At 57.9% G+C, this 17,366-nt stretch overlaps 2 protein-coding genes across 2 annotated transcripts in view; one reads left to right on the top strand and one right to left on the bottom strand.

Moving 5' to 3' along the window:
- The first annotated feature begins 1,026 nt into the window (after positions 1-1,026).
- Positions 1,027-3,719, top strand: LOC111152931 (5-hydroxyisourate hydrolase-like). Its single transcript, XM_022511675.1, has 4 exons — positions 1,027-1,082; positions 1,527-1,666; positions 2,885-3,020; positions 3,459-3,719. Exons 1-4 carry the CDS (start codon positions 1,029-1,031, stop codon positions 3,546-3,548), a joined length of 420 nt encoding a protein of 139 aa, XP_022367383.1. The 5' UTR covers positions 1,027-1,028; the 3' UTR covers positions 3,549-3,719.
- A 169-nt stretch (positions 3,720-3,888) lies between these two features.
- Positions 3,889-17,366, bottom strand: part of LOC111152930 (growth arrest specific 8) — a 20,666-nt gene continuing 7,188 nt past the window's right edge. Inside the window, exons 3-11 of the mRNA XM_022511674.1 lie at positions 15,196-15,393; positions 14,160-14,366; positions 12,427-12,481; positions 11,615-11,820; positions 10,959-11,126; positions 10,696-10,782; positions 8,083-8,292; positions 5,666-5,731; positions 3,889-4,142 (exon numbers count right to left, since the gene is read on the bottom strand). Of these exons, the coding sequence (XP_022367382.1) occupies positions 3,993-4,142; positions 5,666-5,731; positions 8,083-8,292; positions 10,696-10,782; positions 10,959-11,126; positions 11,615-11,820; positions 12,427-12,481; positions 14,160-14,366; positions 15,196-15,393 (1,347 nt within the window). The 3' untranslated portion in view covers positions 3,889-3,992. The remainder of the gene's footprint in view (positions 4,143-5,665; positions 5,732-8,082; positions 8,293-10,695; positions 10,783-10,958; positions 11,127-11,614; positions 11,821-12,426; positions 12,482-14,159; positions 14,367-15,195; positions 15,394-17,366) is intronic.

The following is a 17,366-nucleotide window of genomic DNA, read 5'->3' as shown; positions in this document are numbered from 1 at the left end:
TCCCAGTTCTCTCCTATAAACGTAATCCCACCCACACATCACTTGCCTGTAAATCTCAGATAGGTGTTTCTTAATCACCTCCAGAGTAGGCGAGGCCTGCACACTTCCACCTTTGCTCCGAGGGTCCCCTTCCCTGCCTTGGAGGGGTCTGTGGCGTGACCTCCACGTGGTCCCTGCTCACCACCCAGGAGTCAGAAAAGGCACTTGGACAGGAAGAAAACAGCTCCCATCCCCGGAGCAGCTTAACCGGCCGACCAAGACGGTGGTGCCGACCTTCCCAGAGTTTAGGCGTAACAGCTGCCCTTCACCACTTACCTTACCTAAGACGTCCCACATGTACTCTGGGTGCTCGGCTGCCCCTGTCCTCCCGACGCCGTAGCCCAGGCCCGAACCCGGCGGCGTGCAGAGCCTCCCTGGGCTGGGGGAGAGCGCGGACCCGCATCTCAGCCTGGGAGGAGAGGACACCGAGGCACCACCGCGTGGTCTCTCGGGGCAGCCAGCCCGGCAAAGCCCACCCGGCCCTCTGCGGGGCTTCCGTGGAAACCGTAACTGCCCCGGGGAAGGGGAGGAACAAACAAAACACAAAACGTAGCACTGGGAGTCGTGGTGGGCAGTCGGGCTCCCGCGCGCAGGCGACCTCCCGGCCCTGCGCCCGCGGCCCCTGCGCCCGGGGCCCCGACCGACCCCGCCCCCCACGGACCGCCCAGCCCCGCCCCAGCCCCGCCCCAAGCCCCCCCCCCCGCAGGTGCCCCCCACTCCACTTCCGGCCCTGGGAGGAGCCTCCGCGCCCCCCGCAGGTGTGTGCGCCCCTGTCGCCCCCACCCCCAGCCATGCCGCGAAGCCCTTGAGACACCGCAGGAGGACCCTGAGGTGGAGCCGCCCTCCCCGCCAGAGGGACGCGCCCCCCAAACTGGGTCTGGTCGGACACGTGGCTCTTCGGCCCTGGGAGGGGCCAGGCGCCGGCCAAGGGCGGGCGCGGGGAGGTGTCTGCGCCCCGGGACCAGCTCCCGCTCAGGGTGGGGGGACGGATGCGGGCCGCTCCGAGACTGCGGGCGCTCCAGCGACACCTGGGCTCCTCGGAGGTAGGGGGCAGGCCCGGACGCGGGGCTCCTGGCTCGTCAACAGCGGCCGGGGGCTAAGGTCCCGGGTGACCCTGGAGCGGGGGGCGGACAGAGAGCTGGACCCCGGGAGAACGAGCACCCCGGGGCTGGCCCCCCACTGCTGGGACCCGCTGGAAGGGGGCCCTCTGTGCAGAGACGCCCTTCATTGCCTGGGTGGAGGGGAGGGGGCCCCAGTAGGTGTTAGTGTGGGGCGGTGAGGGGCTGGCCGGCCTTGTTTATCAACTGTTTTCCAGTGTGTCAGCCGCACAGCCTTCCGCGGCTGACTCAGCAACTCCTGGGCACCGCCCGCCCCCCACCTCCAGGGTCCAGCAGCCGGCTGTTGACTCTAGGCCTGCCGTCTCCAGGCCACTGTGGACACAAGGCTGGAGCATACGTGCTTACTCCTGTCCCTCTCTCGCGGCACAGGGCAGAGGTATGGAGCCGAGCAGCAGCCCACTGACCACACATGTACTGGACACCACCTCAGGGCTTCCGGCCCAGGGCCTCTGCCTCTGTCTGTCCAGGCTTGAGGACCAGGGCCAGCACTGGACCGACCTGAGGAAAAGGTAGGCTTGAGGTCTGGGCAGGACCTGAGTCCAGCCAGGGGGCAAGAAGAACGCAGCCAGCCAGTGAGTGTGGGCACTGAGGTCAGATGGTGTTGCTGACCACTGGGCTATGGTCCCCCTTGGCCTCACACCCCCAGCGCCTCTCCCTGAGGGCAGGGCTGGCTCAGGCCCAAGGTGTAACCTAAGGGCCTCATTGTCACCGTGGTTAACAGGTAACCTTGTGCCAGGCCACACGCTGGGCCCTTTACCTCTCTTCTTATTCTCACTCCAGCCCAAGGGCAGGCCCTATAACTACCCCTTTTATAGATGGGGAAACTGAGGCAGCAAGAGGCAAGTAAACACTGGCATCCCATGCCTCGCCTGGCAGCCCTGGGCCCCAGCCCAAGGCTCAGGTTCTGCGGGGACGGGCCCAGCCCAGGCGCGGCCTGGTCACGCTGGGACTGCCCCTGTGAGCCTCTTGAAGGAGGCAGGCTCCCACTGCTGGTGGGAGTGGGTGGCTGGGCCCCAGAGGGTCAGAGCCTGAGGGCATGCAGCTCATCCCCGGCCCTTCACCGACACTGGGCGTCCAGGTCCCATCTGAGTGGCCCGCTCAGGTCCTTAAAGAATCCATGGAGTCCCCTGGGGAGTCACAGAGACCCATTCCCAACCTCCAAATAAACTGTGGTACAGGACAGAAACTTGAAATCACAGCTGGTGGGAACGGTGCCAGAGCTCTCCAGAGGTGATGGTGGGGGGGGGCACATAAATCAGTAAGCAGAGCGACAGGCCCTCAGAGCCCTCCACTGGACACTCTGTGCAGTACAAACAGGCCACCATGCGGCTGGGGTGTGGGTGTAGTTACTGGTCCAGAAAACCCGCACACACTGTATTAAATGACAAGTACAAGTTATCAAACAGTATGTATAATACAATCCATTCTAGGGTATTTTTGCAAGTTTACAAATAAGCATAGTTATGTGTAGAGAAATTCTGGAAAAAATACATGCCAATATAAAGGGATTGTTGCTTATAAAATAGGTTTGGTTTGTTTTTTTACTTTTCTGCTTCTCTGTATTGAAGTTCTATCTAAAAAGACAGTGCAGTGTCCCTGAGCTGCTCCAGAGCCCCGAGCCCCGGACTGTGTCCTGCTCTGGGGGTGTCCGAGGCCACTGGCCATGCAGACCCTAGAGAACGAGGCAGGGGCGACTCCTCCCCAATCCCTCCCTCCATTCTCCCCAGCTACACCAACTCGGATGGCCGCTGCCCGGGGCTCCTGCCACCAGGCCCGATGAAAACGGGCACCTACAAGCTGTCCTTTGACACCGAGGGCTATTGGAAGGAGAGGGGCCAGGAGAGCTTCTACCCATACGTGGAGGTGAGCGCCCGGCGTGGAGGCCCGTGATCCCTGGCTTCCTGCCAGGGGCAGGCTGCTCCCACCCCTCCCACCTCTCCTAGGGTTAGGGTGTGACAGTGAGTTCACCTGCTTTGAGCTCCCAGAAGAAAGATATCCAGGGCCTTTACCACAACACACCCGTCCCTGCCCTGTCCCCGGGTAAGGCTGTGGGGCACAGGGCCAGAAGTGACTCAGCCCCTGAGGACAGAGGCGCTCAGCTGACACTGTTCAAGGTAGATCCTTTGGGTTCCGAGAGCCGATGGCTCTCCCTGAAGAGGATTCAGCCCCATCGCAGCCCCGGCCAGGTTTCCACTCTCCATGAGCTCCAGCTGGCTCCTGGGGCTCCAGCCCATGGTCCGGGCTACCTGTGTGCTGCATACAGACCCCTCACTCTCTTCCGGTGCCTTCTCTGCTTCTCAGGTGGTTTTCAGCATCACCAACGAGACCCACAGATTCCACGTGCCCCTGCTGCTGAGTCCATGGTCCTACACCACATATCGGGGGAGCTAGCAGCCGAGCCATCGCCTCTGGCCAGCTGCTGGCCTGTGAGCATCGATGCCATCCCAACAGCTCCCTGAGGCACTCCAAGAGAGGGCAGCAGTTATGCTCCCTGAGGGGAGTCTGACCCGCCCTCTCCAGTAGCAGCTGAGTCTCAGGCTCAATAAAGTCAGCACCAGCATGGCTAAGGCCACGGCAGTTCCTGGGCTCTATGAGTGCTGCCCGGGCCCCGAGGTGGGGAGGAGGGCAGGGTAAGCACAGATGGACGGGCAGCAAGGAAGGGGGTGGTCAGGGTACCATGGGCCCGGGAGGTGCCTCTCCTCCACACAGAAAGGCAGCGGGACACAGAGCAAATGTAGAAAACCTTCACTGGCAGACGATACAAATCTAAAACAACCAACAGCCCCTGTCCTTGGTGAAAGAGCAGGTCATCTGGGGAGCAGTCCCGGGCAGGCGCTAAGTTGGGGTGCCCACGAGTCCTGCGGGGCCCTGGCCCAGCGTCTGCCCCATCACAGCTGTCTCCAGAGGCTTGAAGCCCACGTTGTCCAGAGGGATCCCAAAGGCCAGGAGCTTCGCCTCGTAGGTGCGCAGCAGGTCGTTGTGGGCCTGCAGGGTGAGAGCCGCGTCAGGAGGGGCAGGCTGACACCAAGGCAGACTCCAACCCAGGCCCCCACGGCTCTGGAGGCCACAGGAGGCTGGCAGTGGAAACCCGCACAGCGAGCCTTTACGGCAGCTCACGGTAGGCCATACCTGGTCATGAGCACTTTTATGTACATGAATTCAAGTAATTCACAACGGGAAATGCTGCCATTGTTCCTATTTCAAAGATGGGGAAACTGAGGCAGAAGACACAGACTCAGCAGAACTGTGCTCCTGAGCACACTCCTGGTTCTGCATCAGGCATTTCCCAATCAAACTGGTCATCCTTGCCTTCCCAGACATGACCTTCCACGTGCATGTGCTCAACCTCACAGAGCCTCCCTGCTTTGTCTGACGCTGTCTCCTGCCCCCCATCCCAGGAAGGCTAAGATCTGGGCAGAGAGTGCTGGTGGGGCCAATGTGAAGCCAGGTTCCTATTCCCCTCTCTGGAAAATGGCTATTTTTTGAAGGGTGGATTGCATCGGATGGTCGTGAGGGTTTGAAGAGCTGATGCGTGTGAAATGCTTAGATCCAGGCCTGACTCAGATTAAAACTCAAAAGGGCTCATTATCCTCACCATCATCAAGGGAACAGTGCTGGAGCTTGGAGCTGCGATTGCAAGGGTGAACTACGGCCAAGCTCCAGAGAGAACTTGGGGGCTGGGCCCTGGCTCTCGCCCTTCTCTGGGGGACAGACATTCCCCAAGAACTGCACACAGTAAATGGCCCTAATTTTGTGTGTGTAAATACCACGGTTGCCGCAGCAGCTAAAGGAAGGGCCCAGAGGGGCAGGGCCGAGGAGAGGCCCAGGGAGATCGGGTCACCATGGAGCCCAGCGCCAGTGGCAGGCCCTGCCTCCCTCCTGGGCTTCCACACCCGAGGGCGCACAGAACCAGGAAGCCGGCCCCACCCTGCACATTTACAGGCTTATGTGAGTCACACGTATGGGGTGGCTTCTCAGGGGGAGTGTGTCCATAGGCAGCACTGTATCTGCATTCCCCACAGGCAAAGCCCAGACAAGGCTGTGGCCTCCGCCACGGAGGCAGGACCTCCAGGGAGAGGGCCCAGGCCTCTCGAGTTCTCAGGGCCCTCACTGCCCCTCCCCAGTAGGAGGCCTCCATGCTCATGTGTGGGTTTGGTGTGGATGGGGTGTGCAGCTTTCATCAGACTTACAAGAAGCGAGAAAAGTTTGGACTCGTAGCTGTCCCCTCCATGAAGGAAGCCCATCCAATCGCCCCAGAGCCCAGGTCACCAAGAGCAAGGGTCACATGAGAGACAGGGACAGAGTGTGCTGGACAAACTGCCTTCACTTACCAGATATCCACTGAGCAGGCCCCGGAAGGGACACCAGGACAGTGGCTAGAGTTGTGGGGATGCAGCCCAGGCCACACACTGAGTGACCTGAGAAGGCCCAGACAGCCTCAGGCTATGTGTACCTCCAAGGTGTAGACAAGGTGGGGCCCTGAGAGAGGGGCAGGGGGCTCCTGGTACCTTGCAGACCCGGGCCAGCTCATACTGCAAGTCCTTGATGGTGCTGTTCTTTGATTCTAGAACGTCCTAAGGAGAGAAGGGTAGAACTGAGTTTGAGCCTATCTCTGGGCTGAGGCAGACAGAGGTTGGTGGGGGTCTTGGGGCCCCAGCAGGAGATCTGACATGCAGGGAATGGGCGCCGGGGTCCATCAGTGTGGACATCCACACAGGCAGCAGCCAGCCAGTGTGGAAAGGTCTTCGAAGGAGAAAGGGAAAACAGGACCCGGCTCTCTGTAAGGAAACCGTCTAGATGGTGGGAAGTGAGGACAAGAGGCATAGAAGCCAGGCCAACCAAGGCCCAGGGAAGGGCCCTTGAACCGCCACCTGCCTCCTGGGAGGGTTCCTCTGGGCAAGCCAGGGAACAGACAAGAAAAGGCCCTGGCCCGTGGTCACAGCTGCAGTGACCACTGTCGAAGGGGTTGATTTGATCCCCTCCATCAGGACTGCTGGCTGCAAAGCCTTACCCAGCCCCAGGACCAGCTGCCCTTCCCAACAGCAGAGGCAGGAAAGCTCTTCCGTTTCCAAAAGCGCCCTCGCTCTCTGCCTGGCGGTGTTCACAAGTCGGGACAAGGAGTGAGACGGGCCCCCGGGCTCCAGTGCCCGGTGCTGCCAGCCCGCACTATGCCCCTCCTATGGGGCAGCACCACCCCAGGCCCCAAGACCCTGTTCCAAGTGGCTCCAACCCCACAGGCCCTGCCGCCCACCAAGCCGGGACACGTCGCTGCCTGGAACAGTATCTGGTCTCAGCCGGAAATGGACACCACGTCTCCGCAGCCTGCCCAGCTGTCCTCCATCGGCGACAATGTCATCAGCAACATGTCCGGGAAGGACAAATCCTCCATCCCACCTGCCTTCCCAGGGGGCTCTGTGTGATGCAGCCCACCACACCCAGAACCTTCCATGACTCTTTACCAGCCTCAAACTCATGCACACCCAACACACTTCAGAACCGCGTCTGTCCAGCTGGCTCTGCCCTCCTCCCCTCAGCTTTGCACTCCCCTCAACACCCAAGCAGCAAGGGGCTCACACGTGTACAACAGCACCTGGTGGGAGCTGAGAGCCTCAGGTCAAGGCCAGGTGGGCAGGAAGCCAGCCTGCAGTATTTGGGCTTTTTTTTTTTTTAAAGATCGATTTATTTGAGAGAGAGAGAAAAAGGGGGGTGCAGAGGGCGAGGGACAGACAGAATCTCAAGCAGACTCCACGTGGAGCCTGACTCAGGGCTCAAACCCACAACCCATGGGATCAGGCCCTGAGTCAAACCAAGAATCAGACAGACACGTGATCAAGTGAGTGAACCAGGCCCCCATAAAGGGCTTTATGGAAAGATGAGGTGACCCAACAGTTAACCCTCTGGGCCTGGGTGTCGAGCGAGCAGACGGCATTACTGCACATTGACTAACCACCTGACAAACACTGCTGTGTGCTTCCCAGGATGAAATACGCCTGCACAGTGAAGCCTCTGTGATCCCCAGACTCGGGTCTGTTTCTCCACAAAGGAAAAGCAGCCTGGAAGGTGCTGTGTCTGGGACAAGCTGGCCGCCCCTCCCTGGGCCTCTCCATGGAGACGTGCAGACCCGCAGGGACACTGCACCTGGGGCTGCCTCGGGCCTGAGGGCTGCGGGTCACCCAGGTGGCCAGGATCCCAGCACAACCACACTTCCCGGCAGCAAGAGACCCCTTTCTGGCCTCGCCTGTTCTTTCTGTGACACATCCTAGTGAGGCCCAGGCTTCATCTGTCTTGTTGAATGCTCCCCCCTGTGCCCAAGACAGCCCACGCAGAGGGGACCACCACAAAGAACCACGAACTCACGACCAAACACTCTAGGCTTTGCTCAGACCTTAACTCCCTCTGGGAAGCCTGCCCCAGCCCCCACCACGTAGCCCTGTATGTCCCCGTCCCAACTGCCCACAGCCCACATCAAGCACGCCATCGTTGCGTCCAGGGCAGACTGTGGCGGTGGCCTCGGCTAAGAGCTCATAGGTTCAGCTGTGCCCCAGGCCTGTCTCTAGGCTTGTCACCGGACGCCTGAGAATCACAAGCCCCGAATTTTGAGAGCAGCTTGAGATGCTGGCCAGGCTGAGCTAAACCTATTGTGAGCATGGACGGCCGTGGGCCCAGGGCCAGAAGGGGCCAAGAGGCTGAGGAGGACACTGGGGAAGCATGAAGCAAGAGCCCGGGGGGCCTGGGGACAGACGTCTGCAGGCCCTGTCGGTGCCCCAGCCACAGGAAACCCATAATGGTCCCTCCCCAACGCCCACAGCAGGTCCCCACTGGAGAGACAGAGGCCAGACACACGCACGCATCCAACACGCAACCCCAGCCTGAGCCCCGGATGCCAGCTGGGGGACCGGAATGGATGCTGCGGGCTGGGACGCACCTCCAGTTTGCGGGACACAAGGGTCAGCGCCGCGGGGTCCAGGTTGGAGGCTGCCAGCACCTCATTGAACTGGGCCTCCTTCTTCTCCACAGCAGCACTCAGCGCCTGCATCTTCCGCTCCAGAACCAGGTTCTTGAAGCCCACCTTCTGCTGCACCTCCAGGATGGCCGCCGTGAACTTCCTGTACAGCTCGTCCCGCTCCTGCTGCACCTGAGGGGACGGGCTGCGACAACCAGAGACGCCCCTGCCCTGGGGGAGCTCGCTGGGGAGAAGCCGCCTCCCGCCTCTGCCCCTGAACCCTTCTGCAGAGTGAGCCCCTTCCACCTCTGAGTGTTGTCTACACTGCCTGCATGCACACACTCTGTGACGGGATGGAAGGCGTGCCACCGTCCACACTGTGGAAGGTGGGAGGAAGCGCTAATTGGACCCGCCGCTACTAAGCTGTTTCAGGAAGCCACAGGGTACCCCGGCGAGGGCTGGTGGGGCCCCACAGCGGGGCTGGGCCCTGGGTCTGGGCAGAAGGCTCAGGTAAGACACGTCCCTGATCACCCCTACGTGAGATCAAAGGGTGAGGGTTAGCAGTGTTTGGGGGAGAGGGGCTCTTAGGGACCCAGCCCCTCGGTGAGCCCCAGATCCCAGACCCCCACAGGTCGGCGTGCCCCACTAACAGCAGATCTAGACAACAGCTCTGGGGTCAACCGCCTGTCAAGAAACAAAGGTGTTCTTTTTTACCTTCTAACTCTTACTTTTCACTGTCACTGTAAAAAAAGCAAGACTTTGTGGAAGCATAAAAAGTAAACACCCCTCGGGGCGCCTGGGAGGCTCAGTGGGTTCAGCATCTGCCTTCAGCTCAGGTCCTGATCCCAGGGTCCCAGGGTTGAGCCCTGCATTGGGATCAATGCTTCTCCCTCTGCCCCACGCCCATGTTCTCTCACTCTGTCTCAAATGAATAATTAAAATTTAAAAAAAAAAAAAAAAGTAAACACCCTTTAACCCAACTTCCCAGAGGCCACTACGTGAACATACAGCGTAACCCCTTCCAGAACGTTCTCTACAGGTGTAAAAGCATGTCTTACAGCTAGAGAGAGAATTCCCTGCTCAAAGCCACAACACCGTATCCTTCTCTCGACTGTACAGCTTTCCCCAGACAGGCTTCAATCCAGTCCTGTCCCTTTGGTCTACAGAACGTGGACACATCAGCACCCGTGGTTTTCTCAGGGAACACTGACTTCAGCCCGCGCCTCAAATGACATCCCAACAGAAGAGGAGGGGGCGGAGTACCCAGCTCCAGCACGGCCTCTGCACAGTCTGCATGTCCTCCCCCTGACACACACCCCCTTCACCGGCAAGGCGACCCGAGGGCCCTTCTCTTAGCCGGCCAGTGGCCGGCAGCCAACAGGACCCTCCGAGGCCTCTCTGTAGGTGGCTGCACGTGTGACGGGCCGAGGAATGTGGCCCTTCTGTAATCACAGTCTGTGACCGTGAAGTTCCATTAGGTGAGAAAGGATGGACATGCTCACGAGGACGCAGCTGGTCTGCCCGCATCTCTGCCACTCGCCAGGTTCTCAGAAAAGCACACGCAGGGACACATTCTCAACCCGATCCCACGGGTAGTTCTGAATTAGTGAGAGCGGCACAGGCAGGACAGGGCCCCTTGGGCACTTCAGGCAAGATCACACTCAGAACAGCCCTCTGGGCAGACTATCCAAATTCCCAATGCCAACCTGGCCCAGCAACCCCATAGCTAGGGACTGACTTCCCAGAAGATGCTCACAGTTACACAGAGAAATTTAAGGGGTGCCTAGGGGTTTCAGACAGTTAAGCCTCTGCCTTCAGCTCAGGTCATGATCCCAGGGACCTGGGACTGAGCCGCACATCGGGCTCCCTGCTCCGCCAGCAGCCTGCTTCCCCTTCTGCCTCTGCCCTTCCCCCGCTGGTGCAGCTCACACGCTCTCTCCCTCAAATAAATAAACAAAATCTTTAAAACAAAGAAAATATGAAGTTAGAAGGATGACTGTGGCTGCACGTTTACCGCAGCAAAGGATAGAAACAGAGCTCCATGTGCAGGGAATTGGCTACAGGCACCGTGTCGTCTACAGGCTGGAGCCCAGGGGAGATGACAGAGAAGTGAGCTGTGGAGCAGGCATGAAGCCACAGCTGCCCAGGGCACACAGGGAGATGTCTGCGAGAACCCAGGGAGCGGCCCCCACGGGTGAGGACGCGCTGAGCAGGGGGCCTTGCGCGCTCGCTCACAGACATCTTGCCCCGGCCTCCTTACCAGGCATGCCTAACACCTCAGGATGGAGACACACGCATACAGAAGAGAAAGACCGACCCCAGGCACCAGGGGCCAGGTGCCCTGCACAGGTCTCGCAGCTGAGCCTGCGGGAAGGAGAACGGGGAGCGAGCGTCTCCCCACAGGGCAGCTGCTCCCAGCGAGACCCCAGGGCCGTCCACAGAGTGGGCTGCAGCTTCTGCCTCATCACCCCATCAAGCCTCACAGAACGAGCCGTGGGCACCAGGACTCCAGCCGCTCTGGCCGCAGAGCCGGGGTGACAAGAGAGGTCCTCCTGGCTCCCGGCTCCCGGCAGAGCCAGCCTGGCGTCTGCTCACCTTGACAAACCGCTGCTCGAGCACCTCGTGTTCCCACTGTAGGTCCTTCAGCTCCTTCTCCGCGACCTTCAAACGTGCTTTTGTGCGCTGGAGAGAAAACAAGCGGCGGGAGAAGAAAGGACTGAGGATCCGGTATCCACAGAACAGACTTCCAGAGGGTGGCAGCCCCAAAATAACCATCAGACAGAGCTGGCTAGGGGGCACCCGGTGACTCAGCGCCCGGGTCCTGAGTTCGAGGGAGGGGACGCGAGGAGGGAGCCCACCAGCAGGATCTGCTTGTCCCTCTCGTAGCTGCCCAGCTTCTTCTGCATCTCATTCATGTCATCGCGAGCCTTCTGGAGGGGGTCTGCCAGGCGCCGGTTCTGCACGGACACCTCCATCATCTCCTTCTCCAAGTGGTCCTCCTTCTTGCGCATGTCTTCCATCTGCTCCTGTCAGCACCAGGACAGGGGTGCGGGGGGTTCAGCAGGCAGAGCTGAGGGAACTGTGGTCTTCAGGGGTGAGGGCCGCGAGCCCTCCCGCCCAGGAAGGATGGTCCTCAAGTCCCAGACCGGTTGCATGTAACCACTCAGAGGGATTCTGCACTATGGGAACTTATTTGGAATTTTCTAGGAAGGCGGCCTCCATGCCAGTGATATCACGCTGCGCTCGGGACCCCGGGGACAGTCCCCACAGTAGGGATGGTCGCTACCCCCCCCCCACTGGGTGATGACACCCAGCCTCGCTGCGCCTCCCACCGCAGCTCTGCACGGGCTTCTGCCCGGCCCGTGCACCCTGTTCCAACCACCCATCTGTGCTGCGTACGACGTGCTGCTTCCAGCCCTAAGTCTGCAGCGGGCACGTCACCGACGCAGCTCTGGCAAGGACAGCGGGTATCTGTCAATGCAGGGGTGTGGGGCCCGCCGCCCTCGCGCGGCACCTTGAGGGAGTTGATGAGCGCCAGGTTGTTGAGGGTGATGTCGTTGTAGTAGTTCTTGATGTCCGTAAAGGCTTCCTCATGCCGCTGCATCAGCATGTTGATCTGGCCGTTCTTCCTCTCCTCCACCTCATGGATCTCGGTCTTTCTCCGCAGGTCAAGCTCGTCCCTAAGCATCTTCATCTTTTTGTCGTACTTGGCCTCAATTTCTGAAAGGCAGAAGCACACGGAGGAACAGGGGCCTGACAGCTCCAAGCAGAGACGGAACCTACAGACACAGCCCAGGAACGCCACCGGGACGAGGGCTATGCGGACAAGCTCACGGATGACACATTCGGCACACACACACCACGGCCAGCCTTCCGTGGCCTGTACCAGGCATGGCTAATCGATCCCAGGACCAGGGTTCCCACCGACTGAGAGTTGGCTGCTCCCACGGTGGTGTGGCTGGCGAGGGAGAGAGCTGCATCAGTAAACCACACAGGTTTCTCGAATAGGAGCCCCTCAGGCCAGCAACCACGGAAAAAAAGACTATTCTAAGAATACTGCCCACGAGACTGAAAATGGCTACCTGCTTCTAAATGCCAGGAGTAGGGAAGGAGACAGTGCTTACAGCCTCCCCAGCTCGCACGGAAATAAGATCTTCTGGGATTTGGGGCCATCCATCAGCCTCGAAAACTATCCCATCTTTTCTGTGCATGTCTGGGCTGCTGTAGGCTGGTCTCTGTGCGCTGGGCTAACAAGCCCTGAAGGTTAATGACCACCGGTGGGAGGGGTTCTGGCGGGGGCTTACAGTGGATCCGTGAGACACTGACCTCGCACCTGCCTCTCAAAGTCATTCCGCATCTTGGTGATCTCCTCGGTGTGCTTCTGCAAGGGAGAGAAGCTGGCCGTTACCAGACACACACAGAAGCCTCTCCCTGGGGCTGGCCTGGCCCCTCAGGCGTATGGAAAATCCAGCCCAGAAAACCCGGAGCTGTTCTGCTGGGTGCTGGCTTCCCCTCGCGTCCAAGCTCATGCACCCTGTTCAGAGTGATGTGGTTGTGGTAACCTCCATGTTTCGTCATTCAACTCCCTCAGCTAAAGTCACCTCTGAGCTCAACACAAAGTGAAGAGATGTTCCAAACGCTATAACCATGTTTGGCCTTTGGCTTGGTCTGCCCACAGGCTACGGACCACTGGCCACACCTACACGAGCTGCAGGCTCTTTCCGATGCCTGCTGACCTGTCTCAGCTGGGGCTTAGAGGAACACTGAAAGTATGTTGACAGTTACATGTAAACATTTTGAATAAAAAACTGTCATTATTGTTCAGAGTCAGGTTTTTGCACAAAGGGGAACTAACCATGTAACTATTCCAAATCCAGGCCTCAGGTAAGCAGGCAGCCCCACATGACTAAACTCACTAGAAACCAGCCCAGGCTGTACTTCTATCAGCAAAGACCAGACAATTCTCGTGACCAAGACTTCAGCCTCCAGCTTCGCTGCAAAGCCTGCACCGTTACTGAGTTTTTTCCTGGTTCAGAGGAGGCTGGCTTGCCTCCAGGCATGAGGCAAATGTGTTGACAAAGTCTTCTCACACTGCAGCCAGGAAGGAGCCTTAGAAAAATCAAAGTTGAACCACCTTCCCTTGGCCCAAATCCTCCAAACGTCCACCAGCTCAGCCTGGTCAAAGCCCCCTAACTGTGGCTCCTGACGCCGACAAGCTCTGACCCATCTCCCTGGCCTCCTCACCCCTCACTCCTCTGGGCCTTCACACTGGCCCATCCCTGCTCCTTCTTCAGACCTGGTCTCCCTAAGCCTGGCTCAGCAACCCCTCCTTCCAGCCTTTGCCCAAATGTCAGCTTCTCCATGAGCCATTCCCAGAACTCCTGGTGGAAAAATGCCACTCCCGCCCCAATCTCCAGCACCTTCCTCCCTGCTTTGTTCTTCCCACAGCACTCCTGCCTGTGGATATGTAGACCCGTCAACCCTCCATTCTGTCTTCTGGCTCCTTCCTGAACCATCAGATGCCCGTGGGCAGTCCTTCTATCATTCCTGTTCCCCATATGTTCCCAGAAATCAGACCAGGGCCTGCACCTTACAGATACTCAGCAAATGAATTTCAGCCTCCACCTGGAAGCCCCCAGCCTCCCCAAGAAAGGACCAAAAAGTCAGCCAGGTGCTCATGAGCCCGGCTTGCATGAGACACTTCCCACCACCCGGGGGCTCGCACGCTGGACACTTTAATGGTTGTAGTGTTTCTAAATATCCGAGAGACCCCTGGGAGAGCAGCCAGGTGTCAGGGGTCAGCAGCATGTGACGGAAGATACTGAGTAGGACTTCCCTCCTGGGGAGTCAGTTTGTGGTTCAGTCTAAGACACAAGACTGTACCTGGTTCCCAAACGGGATGTGTCTGGCTGCATGCTTTTCGTTATTTTTATTTTTATTTCAAGTAATCACCAAAATGCAGGGAACTGCTAAGGGAAATATGAATTCCCAGTTCTGCTGAATGATCAGGAGGTCACGGTCCCCAGCGGCCCGTCAGGCCCTACTGCCCTCACACCTACCAGCCGCAGGTTCTTCACCACCACCTCGTTGGCCAGCTCCTGCTCCTTGAGCTCCACCTTCAGCGCCCGCATGTCCTTGCGCAATGCTCCCTCCTGCGTGCGGTGCTCCTTCTGCGCCAGCTTCATGACCACAGTGCCCTCAGCCTTCATCTCCGTCAGGTTGTTCTGATGCTCATACAGCAGGTGTTTCACCTTCTGCTTGTACACCTGCAGACAGCGGGAGCAGGTGATTGCCTGCACACGTGATTGCCTGCACACCCGCACACACACACACCCCTGCACGTGCGGGCTCCCTGCACACCTGCACACACACCCCTGCACGTGCAGGCTCCCTGCACACTGACACACACACACCTGCACGTGCGGGCTCCCTGCACACCCGGCACACACACACCCCTGCACGTGCGGGCTCCCTGCACACTCACACACACACCCCTGCACACTCACACACGCACACCTGCACGTGCGGGCTCCCTGCACTCACACACACACACACCCCTGCACGTGGGGCTCCCTGCACACTCACACACACACCCCTGCACACTCACACACGCACACCTGCACGTGCGGGCTCCCTGCACACTCACACACACACCCCTGCACGTGCGGGCTCCCTGCACACTCACACCCCTGCACGTGCGGGCTCCCTGCACACTCACACACACACACCCCTGCACGTGCGGGCTCCCTGCACACTCACACACACACCCCTGCACGTGCGGGCTCCCTGCACACTCACACACACACACCCCTGCACGTGCGGGCTCCCTGCACACACTCACACACACCCCGGCTCATGCGGGCTCTCTGCACTCACACACACACCCCTGCACACTTTCACACACACACACAGTCCTGCATCTGTGGGTGCCCTGCACACACATACTCTTCTGCAAGAAATACCTTCGTTTCTCACTGTAAAGGATACAAAGGGCTGCACCAGAGTAGAGAAAATGCTACCCACCCCCGGCCCCCATCCAGCTCCGCTGTTCCATGCGGTATGTCCCGCAGGGATAGGCCAGTCAGCCCCACTAACCTTGATCTCAACCTGGTGCCTCTCTTCAGCCTCCTCCATCTCCCGGTCTTTGTTCCGCAGCTCGGCCTTCTTCTCCTCCAGCTGCCTCCGCGTGATCTCCCAGAAGGTGTGGATCTTGTCCCGCTCCAGCTGGAAGTAGTTGCGCTCCTCGCGCTCACGGTCCAGCTCCTCACGGATGCGGCCGACGTGCTCCTCCACCTGCCGGGCAGGGCAGAGCCATGAGGGCCCAGCAGGGGCCCACCCAGTGCCAAGAAGAAAGAAGGGCCACTCTCACCTAAGAACAAGAAAAACTAAAGGTAAGAAATTAAAATAGGATGCTAGGAAGGCCTAAGGACAGGACACATTCAGAAAATAGCAGAAATATCTTGAATGTGGCTAATAAACGTAAAATGATTATATCCTTTATTCCATTCCTGGGAATTCAGACAAAAGAAATTTCTCAAAAGAACACAAGAGCTTTCTGCTCAAAGATAGTAGTCACACCATTATCACAACATCAAAAGGGGCACCTGGGTGGCCTGAGAGTCCTACTCTCTCGGTAGGCTCAGGTCATGCTCTCATGGGGTGATGGGATCGAGCCACTGCCTGGGTCCCCACTCTGCAGGGAGTCTGCCTAAAGGCTCTTTCCCTCTGCTCCACCCCCAGCTCGCGTGTGTGCGCACACGCGCACTCTCTCTCTCTCCCTCTCATATAAATAAATAAATCTTTAAAAAATTTTTAAGGAGGGACCTTGGCAGTTGGTTAAATATCTGCCTTCAGCTCAGGTCATGATCCTGGGGTCCTGGGATGGAGCCCCATGTCGGGCTCCCTGCTCAGTAGGGAGCCTGCTTCTCCCTCCCCACTTCTGCTTTCTGTCACTATCTCTGTCTCTCTCTCTCAAATGAATAAATAAAATCTTTTTTAAAAATTCTTTTAAGGAAATAATCTAAGACGATTTTAAATAGGGAAATGATTGAGAAGTTAGAGTAAATCTACTGGAAGATTATACGGCCCAAAGACACACGGATAATGAAATGGTGTAGCACCATATACACATATTCACAGAATAATGCTAATTTTTCTTAATTTATTTATTTGACAGAGAGAGAGAGAGTAGGCAGAGTGGCAGGCAGAGAGAGAGGAGGAAGCAGGATCCCTGCTGAGCAGAGAGCCTGATGTGGGGCTTGATCCCAGGACTCTGAGATCATGACCTGGTCTGAAGGCAGAGGCTTATCCCACTGAGCCACCCAGGCACCCCAGAATAATGCTAATTTTAAAACACTCACCTCTAAAGATATGTGTTAAGCAAAAAAATATACAAAACCAGAAGACCAGCTAACATCAAAAAGTCCTGATCCAAATACAATGGCAGCCAAATCTGCAAATCGGTTAAATTTAAAAGAAAAGTGAGGCAGGCTCTTAGCTTCCTTATGAATTTCCTTTCCATCAAGAATTGGTTATCTACATCGCTAGAGGCAAGGGAAACAAAAGCAAAAATCAACTACTGGGACTTCATCAAGATAAAAAGCTGCGGAAACAACCTAAAGGTGGCCCAAAATGGGAAAAGACATTTGCAAACAGTGTTTTGGATAAAGGGTTAGTATCCAAAATCTAGAAAGAGCTTATCAAACTCAACACCCAAGAAGCAACCCAATCAAGAGTCGGGCAGAAGACATGAACAGACATTTCTGCAAAGACAACATCCAGATGGCCGACAAACACATGAGAAAGTGCTCCACATCACTCGGCATCAGGGAAATACAAACCAAAACCACAGTGAGACACCACCTTACACCAGTCAGAATGGCTAAAATTAACAAGTCGGGAAACAACGGAGTTGGCGAGGATGCAGAGAAAGGGGAACCCTCGTGCACTGTCAGTGGGAATGCCAGCCGGTGCAGCCACTCTGGGAAACAGCATGGAGGTTCCTCAAGACATTAAAACTAGAACTGCCCTGGGGCGCCTGGGTGGCTCAGTGGGTTAAAGCCTCTGCCTTCGGCTCAGGTCATGATCCCAGGGTCCTGGGATCGAGCCCCGTATCGGGCTCTCTGCTCAGTGGGGAGCCTGCTTCCTCCTCTTTCTCTCTCTCTGCCTGCCTCTCCGCCTACTTGTGATCTCTCTCTCTGTCACATAAATAAAATCTTAAAAAAAAAAAAAACTAGAACTGCCCTAAGACCCAGCAATTGCACTAC

This window comes from Enhydra lutris, unplaced genomic scaffold (assembly GCF_002288905.1).
Source record: "Enhydra lutris kenyoni isolate GAN:26980312 unplaced genomic scaffold, ASM228890v2 scaffoldscaffold30, whole genome shotgun sequence".
NCBI lineage: Eukaryota > Metazoa > Chordata > Mammalia > Carnivora > Mustelidae > Enhydra > Enhydra lutris.
This window is presented reverse-complemented; position numbering and strand designations above follow the sequence as displayed.